At 38.2% G+C, this 11007-nt stretch overlaps 1 protein-coding gene across 1 annotated transcript; it reads left to right on the top strand.

Annotated features, from left to right (window-relative positions):
• On the top strand, nt 1-10475 carry RRH (retinal pigment epithelium-derived rhodopsin homolog; the record flags this gene model as incomplete). The annotated part of the gene is made up of 7 exons (XM_083861025.1): nt 1-147; nt 4062-4252; nt 5795-5894; nt 6597-6750; nt 7109-7277; nt 9309-9487; nt 10346-10475. Exons 1-7 carry the CDS (start codon nt 42-44, stop codon nt 10473-10475), a joined length of 1029 nt encoding a protein of 342 aa, XP_083717151.1. The 5' UTR covers nt 1-41.
• Between the last annotated feature and the right edge of the window lie 532 nt (nt 10476-11007).

The following is an 11007-nucleotide window of genomic DNA, read 5'->3' as shown; positions in this document are numbered from 1 at the left end:
ATGAATTATTGCACAGGATAGACGACTGTCTTTTGTTGAAAATGCATTGGAATGACTCATCCAATTCCTCAGAAAGTGACAGTGAAGCTCATTCAGCCTTCACACAGACTGAGCACAACATAGTTGCAGCTTACTTAATTACAGCAGGTATGGGCATTGGCAAATTGTTGCATAACTTTTTAAAATAGAACTTGTAGATCTGAATCATTTTGTATAGTAACAGTGATGGTATTTTATTTTGTATTAGACAGCTATCTGATGGCTTTTCTCTGTGTTTACTGACAAGGTAGCAATCAGCTGCCTGACTGAAATATGCAGAAACATTTGAAGTGTGCAGAATTTAAGTTTTCTGCTCTATATTTGAAGGCAGCGTTGTGTCTCAAAAAATACATTTTATTGATATGTAATTATAGAAGAGAGTGAGAATTAGTTTCTGCCAGCTTGCAAAAGAGATAAAAATAGGGCATAGCCATCACATCTTGGATTTTTCTGTGATGTGCTCAAAGCTATCTTGAGATTTCTCCTGGGCCACATGTTTGTGGTAATATATGTGTAGTCTGAGCATGTGAGCGGGTGCCTGTTAGGGCAATGTAAGGGAAAGGGTTGGAATGTGACTTAGAGGGAGGGAGCTGGTCATTAATCAGAGAAGAGCAGATTCCAGTTGTAGCTGTATTTTTCACCAATGACACGTGTTAGAAAAGCACACTGTGTGGCTTCACATCGTGTTTGTTCCCTGTGACTGAAGTGGTCTTCAGCTAAACTTGAATGATTATAGAATTATTTTTATTCTCTCCTTAAAAACTTGCTCATTGTATAACCACAACTTCTTCAGTAGTACTTTTCTGAAGCATTGAGTGCCATAGTAATGAAATATCCACCTAACCAAAACTGAAACATACTGTGTTTAAAAACAGATCTTCTGTACATTTATTATGGAAAATCAAATCAGTTTAGTCTTTATTCATTGACTGTACCCAATTTTTTCCATGTTGTAGTTAGATTTTAAAATATTAATGTATTTTACACTTATATGAAATAGTATCGCTAATGGTTGCAGTTTATTTAGCATATATGTCTGAAGTGGTGAGTATCAAATTGCTGTTCTGGAAAAGTAGGTATTTTTGGATGCAAAGACAATAATTTATTTAAGGTCTTCAGAGAAGTTAATAGAACAGCTACACAGAGCAGTAGGCTTCTTGAGAAGAGATAAAAAACGGTCAAGTATTGGAAGCCTAGATATACTTCTTATATTTTTATTAAAAGTGATTATGTAGTATGTAACAAGGCGATATTTTCAGATAATTTTGATCAGCTGGTCTTTGGGATCAAAGCTATCATTAGTGAACATAGGGCATCAATGGAATTAGCCAGAATCAACCCAGCTCTTCTTTCTTAATCTTGCATGGAAATTAAATATCTTGGGGGAAAAAAAAGTTAGATAACTTTGTGGATTTAGTTTTTTTCCATTTTTTATTTCTAATTATAGTTGGGTGAGTTTAATAAATCTTTATGTCCTTAATGAGAAATGTTTTTGACAATAAACTCCATTAAATATTTGCAAGTATGATTGATTGCTTTGCAAAAGCCTTACCGCAGCAAATTTCACATCTGGAAGATTTAAGTCTTGTTAATAAGCAGATGTATAAAAAAAAGAATGAAGCCTGGGTACAGCATTCATCATTATGCTGCTCTATAAAAGATTTAAGTGTTTCTCTCATATTTTCTGAGAAGGAAATAATTGTTAAGCATTACACTGTCATTGCATTCATTTTTGTAATGACAATAGGGATACTCAGGCTGCAGCAAGCTATGCTGCCTCATGGATGTCTTTCTGCTTATAGTGGTGAAATGCTCTGGTATCACTTTAAAATACTAGCTGGAAAGGTTAATTCCATGTTATACATGTACCTGATTTTTTTACTTTGATGCTACTACCCAACATTGCCACGTCTCACCCTGAACTGCGGGGCTTTGGTGCTGCTTTCTGTCTAGCTCTGGCACCGAGCTCACATTAAAGGTACACTCGGTATGGAGAGATACCTTTCTGATCCTGCGAGTCTTTGCCTTGGGCAGAACTGTGGCAGTGGCAAGGAAGAGAGGACCCTTGTGTGAGCTTCAAATTGGTGTCTATTAAGCACCTGTAGGACTCGTACACACCCAGAAGGACCCAGAGAAGTGACATCTCCTTCTGGTACTGAACCTTAAGTATAAGGGGTAGGGAAACGGGATGGGGCAACTTGGAACCAATCATAAAGTGGGGGGCTGACCCAGAACATAAAGGATAGACAGTAGAACAATACATAAAAAGGGGAGGGGAGAACCGAGACCCTGCCAAATCACTCGACATCCTCATTAGAACTTTCCAGGCATCAGGGTGGGGCTGCAGAGTGATGGGCAGGATTCTTCACTTGAGTGAAACCAAAAAAGGGTTTATCATGGGGTATGGGACAAACCATTGTAAAACAGAAGCATGCAGAAACTTGGTAAAACTAAAAACACACCACAACACTGAACTATGTCCCTAAGCACCATACACATTCCAAGGGATGGCAACTCAACCACTCTCTTGGGCAGCATGTTCCAGTGCTTCATAACCTTTTCAGTGAAGAATTTTTTCCTAATATCCAAAAATACTCTTCCCTGGTACAACTTGAGGCCATTTCCTCTCACCCTATCACTTGTTCCTTGGGAAAAGAGACTGACCCCCACCTGGCTTCACCCTCTTTTCAGGTGGTTGTAGAAAATGATAAGGTCACCTTGACACTCCTTTTCTCCAGGCTGAACAACCCCAGCTCCCTCAGCTGCTCCTCGTAAGATTTGTGCTCCAGCACTTTGACCAGCCTCAATGCTCTTTTAATGGGTGCTGGTTAACTGCTGTCTGGAGAAACTTCATTCATCTGCTTGACCTGTTCCTCAGAAACAGAGAAGAGATAATTTCTTGTATCTAGATGTTTTTTTCTCACTTTTTTCAAGATGGAATCCATCTTCTGTCTTATATTTTGTTCCTCAAAACATTAATTTTTTTTGCTCTATTATTAATATATTTTAGTGATACTAACATTTTTAATTAATAGAGGTTCCACTTTTTTTTTCCTGTTTTTTGTTGCCTCCACTCCCCCCCCTTACTTTTAAGACTGGACTCTGAATTATTAAATTTAAGTGTGTCTAGAAGGATCTTTTCTTCACCCTGAGGATATGAGCTTACAGTCCTGCTCTATGTCTGATTTTATTACTGGTAGCTGTAATGTCTGTTAAAACATGCCTCATAAGAAGCCTGTATTATTGAACTTGAAATTCCCCTTTGCTCCTTCTCTCCCAAGAGATGGCATGCTATCTGTCAACAGGAGAGCTGACAAAACTGGCACTGCAAGTGTTTTTCTTTTTACTATGGTATTCATTTCTGATCAGCTCCTCAGTTCCTTGTTTATTTAAATTTTAGGAGCACATAGGATCAGTTTCATTCCTGAAATGTGTGAGTATATGAATATGATAGATGATGGCATCTATGTGGCCAAAAAGTGTTGGACCTCCAACAGGAAACCTGCGCCTTAGAACAGACATCCTTGGTGATGTTAAAAGAGGTAGCTGAGGGTTAATTACGATTTAGCTTCATTTGATTTTAAAATTACTGAATCTCAGGAGTTAGCTGGAGCCTTCTGCTAGATCAGGTACATAAGGTTTTTTTCCAATGCTATTTTTTTCCTGGTCACCAACCTGCATTCTTCTTTACCATGGAGGTCAGTAATGTACTTGGTGGCCAGAGTGTTTGAAGTGTAATCCTAGATGCAGATCCTTGAATTTCTACTCTGCTTGTTGTCTTTGTATCAAAAGCCTTAGGTTTGGCAAATGCTCCACTGTTGGTGCTTACTGAATCCATGTGAAGGTTGCCTAATAGGAAAAGCTTTTTTTCTCCTTTTCAGGTGTCTATCCTCTTTACAAAATTGCACTTAACTGAAAATAAATCTTTTTTAGGACTTACATATTACAAAAGGCTGCATTTTCTTCTGCATTACTGACTGGTGTGTACCTTTGGCAAAGTTTTCCTTCTTCTGTTTTTACAGGAGTGATAAGCATTTTCAGTAACATTGTTGTGTTAGGCATCTTTGTTAAGTACAAAGAGCTTCGGACAGCAACCAACGCAATTATTATCAACTTGGCTTTTACTGATATTGGTGTTAGTGGCATTGGTTACCCCATGTCTGCTGCCTCAGACCTGCATGGAAGCTGGAAATTTGGATATACCGGATGCCAGGTATTGCAAATAGAGAGAAAGTTTTCAGCACTTAAAAGCAAACTGAGAAATAAGTAATGGCTCCACCTTGTGTTATTTTAAGAGATAATGCAGAGATGTAGAATCTGACTCTGGACCTGAAGCGGATGTTCTGTGATGACAGGAATTTCTGGAGACACTATTTTGTGTGAATTTCACTTCAAGCTTATATTTACAATCTGAAAACATTGAAATGTAACCTTATATCTATCAACCAGACATTTTAAAATATCTTTAAGAAGGCTTACAAAATCAAATCCTGAAATGAAGATGGTTATAGTAGCACAGGCACATTTGATGATTTTACTGATAGCTAGAGAACTTTGATTGTGGCTACTGTTTTGATGGTGAGCTTGACAGATTTTGGTGAGTTTGCTTGGCAAATGCATGTCATTTTTGGATGGGACTAATAGGATATCCAAAGTGAAGGCCTCTAAGGCTTTTGGTCTCCATTAAAGATTTAGCCTACTTTTAACAGAACCAGATTATTTTTAAGAATAGATTGACAGAAAAATGTATACTCCCATAGCAGAGAGATGGTGGCCTTTGCTCACTGTGTACTGTGATATTAGTTTACATTATTGATAGACTGTTGGGCTTAAGTGCCCAGGAATATGAATAATAATGTGAAGGCATATACTGAAAATGTGTCATGAGGTAAACATTTTAGACATTTACATAACAGATGCTTATCACAATCTGACATCACTTGCCTTAGTAGACAGTACCTTCACACTCAAAATTCATTGTTTGGCAGGAAGCCTCACTTTTAACATCTTTGGCTCTAGATTGACTTGCAGTGTGTTCAGGTTGATGAGAGATCTCGCTGATTTGAGAGTTAGACCACTTGAAGCACAACTCATGTCAACCTAAACCAAATGAATCCTGTGATCTGAGGTGGCTGAATGCCATGTGGTTCTGTTATAACTACTGGTGCCATGTGCTCTGGCTCAGGGCTCTGAATTACTGGGGTACACAGCCCTCCTTCCCAAGGGATGACGGGGCAGATGCATTTGGAGCATGCTGGGATTGCAGCATGTGTTGCTCTGTGAAAAAGATCTGACACACATAAAAAAGGAGCCTGAGAGGGGTAAATCAGTGGCCCATATCTGTGAAATCATCACAACAGATGAAAGAGTGATAGTTCAGAACCTCACATTTGCTAAAGCTGTGACTCTTTCTGATGGTCCAAATGCTCCTCAGGTTTCCTTAACATATTTTGAAAACATGAAATAAACCCCTCCAAACTCTGAATCTCAAAATTTACTGATTGAAGGACAGTGTTTCTTTGATTTTAAGACTGCTGTCTTTAGGATTTCTAATGTGCACACAAGCAGGTGCTTTTGAAATGTTTACTTTTTAATGAGCCACCTTCAAATTGTCTATATCGAATTAAGACCTTCAAGACCTTGCTTATGGAAGAGAATTCTGGCTGAATTGTGTTGTTTCAGTACACAGATTTGTGCTTATAACTTTGAAAGATTTCTCAGAATTTATTTTCTTGCTTGCTTGTTTTAATTTCAGATCTATGCTGCCTTAAATATCTTTTTCGGGATGGCGAGTATTGGTTTGCTGACTGTTGTTGCTGTTGATCGTTACCTGACCATCTGCAGGCCTGACATAGGTACTGACTTAGGGTCAAAACTCAGACAGTGCTGGGAGGAATAAAATTCTGATTCAATTGTATTGTTTTCTCATCAATGACTCCATAGTGCTGGGCAGAACTTGAACCTACAGTACCTGGTTAAGTAAGTTACCTAGTTGCCATACTGTGCATTCAAGTGAAAAATTCATCATTAGGCTGTTAATCTGTTTATAAGTTGTGTTTTTATGGCCATTTTCAGTCTTTAGAGGGCCACATCCATACAGAGAAGAACACAAAAAGCCTCTGGCTGTGTGTGATTTTGACCTCTGTCAAGCAGGTGTGTGCCTCTGTTGTGTTAACACCACCCTGCATGTTTTTCTCTCCTTTGTTAACAGCTGTGTTATAACAGTTAATTCCTCCCCTGCAATCTTCCAAGGATGCACTTGGATGCAGTGTTCATAATGAGCTTTTGGCGTGGGGTTGGGATCAGGTATTGCCTGTATGCTGAGTTGGAATGGGTGATGGTGTTCAAGTGGCTTTAAAGGCTGCAAGGACTGAGAGTCAGTCAACAGAATGAAACAGGTATCCCACAGTGTTTAGGACTGCGAACCTTGGAAAAGGGTCTTTATTAACTCCTTATGTGCTTGCTACATGTGCTTGGAAGCCACTTGTCACTCCAGTTTGACACTGGAAAGAAGCAGCAGATGAGAAGGGTTTGTGACTGTCTGTGCTTGGCTGCAGGAAGAAGAATGACCACCCGGAGCTATGCTGCTCTCATCCTTGCTGCCTGGATAAATGCAGTCTTCTGGTCTTCCATGCCTACTGCAGGCTGGGCCAGCTACGCTCCAGATCCCACTGGAGCAACGTGCACAGTCAATTGGAGGAAAAATGATGCGTAAGATTCCCCCTCACACTTTATTTTTGCTGGCTCACTGAAATCTAAGATTGTTTAATTCACCACTGTAGGAGCATAACTACTTTCTGAAGTATGAAGCAAAAATTTTAACAATAATTTTAAACAATAGAAATAATGTAGAGCAAGTCTAGAAAAAAACCCAAACCCATAGGAGCTGAGATATGCTTCAAAACTTCAATACTTGTTTATATTAAAAAAAAAAGTTAAAGAAAATTTTCCTTATTATTTTAGAGCTTGTTACAAAACGTCGTAATGAAATCAAAATACCAAATTCCTTGGTAACTTTTCCTGGATGGCTATTTGTAAGTTACTCTGTTTTGTTTTTCTGTCTTATCAGGTCCTTTATTTCCTACACAATGAGTGTAATTGCTGTTAATTTTATTGTGCCCTTAACAGTCATGTTTTACTGTTATTACAATGTTTCCCGGACAATGAAAAAATATGCCAGCAGTAACTGCCTGGAGAGCATTAACATAGATTGGTCTGACCAAGTAGATGTGACAAAGGTAAATTTTTTGTTTTAAGCATGTTCTTTGTATTAAAGTCCTACTGGCAAAGGAATGGTGCCGCCTTTTTAAGCATTTCAATTTCCTACATTCCTCTTTTTATTTTATACTAAATATTAGCTGAATCTGAGCCTTGGTAAAAACTCTTAGCTTGACTTATCACACTAGATTCTTTATTTTTGGTCTAATACCCTGTCCAGATGAATAGCTGCTTTGAAGGCTGGGAACACTGTGAATTTTCCTTGCCTCTCTCCTCTGTCATTACCTAGAAATGTACCTCCAATATGCCCTAGGAAAACTTTTGCTCTGTGTCTGCAGAGTTCTTAGGCTTCATGCTTGGTTCACAGATGTGTCTGGTCTGAAATGAGTTGGTCAACTCTCATTTGAACTTCTGGCCTAAGAATGAGAGAGCATTTCCAGCTCCCAAGCTGTGTAATTCCAATCCCTTGTTCTTTTCAGTCTGTTGAGCTTATCTCTTATGTAAGCAGTAGCAAATGTGAGTTATGGCATGAAATGATATCTCCTGCCTGGAACGTTGACATTCTTTTAATGTATAAACGTCCTTGAGAAATCTTGAAGTTCACCAGCTCCTTTGATTTTGTGTAAAGATGTGATTTATGGCTGAGCATGATGAAAAAGTCAGAGAGGATTGGAGAGAAGAGTATGTACCTATGTTTTTGAATTACTTATCAGTGCAAACAGCATTCCTTGGACAACTTTCTCATTGCTAGGTTCTGAAGAATGGTATTTTTACCTAAGAGTAATTTGAGTGTTTTACTTTTGTGAAGAACTTTCAGAATACTTGAAATTGAGCACTCTGTTAAAAATTTAGACTCATGTTTGTGAAAAAATGCATTTTTTATATTTTGCAGTTGAAGACACAAAAAGAGAAAAAAAAAATGCTTTGGAGTTAAGCAATATCCTTCTTTAGAACTGAGCTACTATGTGCTTTTTGCAAATTTTCATCCTCTAAGTTTTCTATGCACTAAACTTCTAAATGAAAGGGTTCTTTCTTACATTTTGGTATTGTGTTTGGTATTGTGTTTGCATTTAAATAAGGATCTTCTGTGAGAGTCACTGCTTGTGTATTGATTGTGCTCTAGAGCAGCTCAAACAAAGTAGCTGTTTATTTCTTGTTTCTCATTTTGTTCCTCTCTGAAAGGCTAACTAGGGGCGTAGGTGAGCAGCACTAGGGAATCCTGTATGTACACAGCCTTGCAGTTTTGGTTGGTTTTCCAATGGCTTGTTTTGCCCTCTTGATTAATTTGAGATTTCTATTCCAGTTTCCACTACTGATTCATGTCCCTGACAAAAGCCAGAAAAGTCTGTCTCAGTTGATAACCTCTCCTACCTTCTACTACCCCTTGTTTGTCACTGTCAGGTCTGGCTGTGGCGTGGCATGTCCTGGGGTGTGAGCCCCAGCCTGCCCAGGTCGTTCTCTCTGCAGGGAGGCAGAGAAGACATGACAAATCAGATACCTCCTCTGTATCATACTTGAACATATCTATAGTGCTTCATTAAACCAAGCAGATACTTCTGGGTTCCTTAACTATATGTCCTAGAACATTTACTTTCTTTTATTTAATGGTACCATAATTAAGCCTTATGAAATATTTTTATTAACAGCCTAATTAAATATTTGGCTTAAATTTTTGTCTCTGTTAATATTTATTGTTTGTAATAGCATCCCAGAGTGACTTGTTATGGGGGTCATAATTCATGTGCAAAGTCCTCTCTAGTAACTGAAACTCCTGATAGCCAGATTTAACATAATGAATAGTGCTGATTTTGAAGGAATTTTATATCTAATGAAACGACACCATGCCAAACACATGGCAGTGAGGTGTGCTGTTAAATCCCCGAAGATTTCAGTGTAAACTGTCAGAATGGGTCAGGTGTGCTTATTTATATCTTATTTCATTCAGGATAGCTGTTTTCACCTAGGTGCATGTGCTTTTGTTATGGAGTTTTGTTGTGAGGTCTTCAACTTGAGGTAATACTGGTTATGTATCTGTTCCTTTAATTTTACAGATGTCTGTTGTGATGATTATAATGTTCTTGGTCGCATGGTCTCCATATTCTATTGTGTGTTTGTGGTCTTCCTTTGGAGACCCAAAGAAAATTTCTCCTGCAATGGCCATCATAGCTCCTCTCTTCGCCAAATCTTCCACATTCTATAATCCCTGCATTTATGTCATTGCAAACAAAAAGTAAGTGTTCTGAAATTAGTACCAGTCTATTTCATGATTTTAGCAAATCATCGGAGTATAGAAGAGCAAAGAGTATGCCACTGCTCATTTACTGAAGATGACCTTTTGGACAGGATGCCTAAAATAAATTGTTATGATGATCATCAGAACATCTTGAATTGACACAGAGTTTTGAGAACATATTAACATAGCTTTTGAAAGTCCCATTTGTGTTTTCTCAAGGGGATTCAGTATGGAGTTTGGGTTGCATCAGTAGTAAACTGGTTTTAATGACTGGCCAAAGTGTGTGCATCTTAGTGACATGTAACTTGTGTAGATATTCTTGTTTGATTTGGGATGTATCATATTCTGATGGATTAGAATGGATTGACCCTTTTCATTAAAGTAAATAGGTTAAGCCTATTCTGGTTTGAGCAAGCATAACAAATGCTCTAATCAAGTCAGTGCCTCTGACTGAGAACAGTTTTGCAAAGAGGTATTCTTCCTGTCTCTGCTACCAACCTTCAAGCAGAGCCCGTGATCTCTGCCTAGATGAACACACCTGATCCTGCTGGAGTCAATGAAAAAACAGCTGTGTTTTATTCCCATTCTGTAAGCTCATCTTTATTGTGGTTGTATGCTCTCCTGGGATAAAAAGCCGTGATCCCTATTTAAGAAATGAAATTATCTTTACACTCTTGTACTTGGAAGTGAAAAAGACCCAGGTCCTTTTGAATTCCAAATACATTTTTTTTATCAAGTACATTCTACTAAAATTAAAAACTATTGTAATAGTTAAGACTATCTTACAGAATTTTTCCCTTCTGTTTGGTTCTCCAGGTAATGATCTTCCTGTGTTCCCTTTCTTGCCCTTTGCAGGTTTCGGAGGGCAATCCTGGCAATGGTGCGATGTCAGACAAGACAAGAGATAACTATAAACAATGCATTGCCCATGAGTGTATCTCAAAGTGCATTGACATCGCAGAACTCCAGTCGTTTGCCTGCATAAGTTACATGGAAAGGAGTCAAATCTGGGTTCAAGTTAATTAATCTTTGGACAATTTCTTTTTGAGTAATAATCTTTCCCAGCTAGCTGTTTTGTGTTATTCACAGTAATCTTTTTAGAGAAGTTAAGGAGACAAAACTTGCCAAGACTTTAGTTTTTGAGAGTGAGGTTTATTGGTCCAATGTGTCTGTCCCAAACAAAAAAGGGTAACAAAGTTGTCACTGTGACTCTTACAGAGTTAGACAAGGTGACAGAGGGGCCAGGAAAAACAGAAGTGCAAAGTTCTTAGGTTCAGTAACCCCAGATTTTTCATATGTATTAATTCCTTTCATGAAGTACTTTCCACCAGCTTCCCTTGAAAGTTTTCCAGACTTCAAGTATTCAGGATACTCCCTATGGCTGTATATGTTCATACCAAATGTCCATGTTGATATGCTTTGCAAAGTTCTGTTTCTGTGAATATGTTAGGGTGTCAAAATATCTACACTGACTCCATAGGATCTTTTAATAGGTTTTAGGATTTTGAAGGAGTTTC

The sequence above is a fragment of the Zosterops lateralis genome (assembly GCF_965231275.1).
Source record: "Zosterops lateralis genome assembly, chromosome: 5".
NCBI classification, from domain to species: domain Eukaryota; kingdom Metazoa; phylum Chordata; class Aves; order Passeriformes; family Zosteropidae; genus Zosterops; species Zosterops lateralis.
This window is presented reverse-complemented; position numbering and strand designations above follow the sequence as displayed.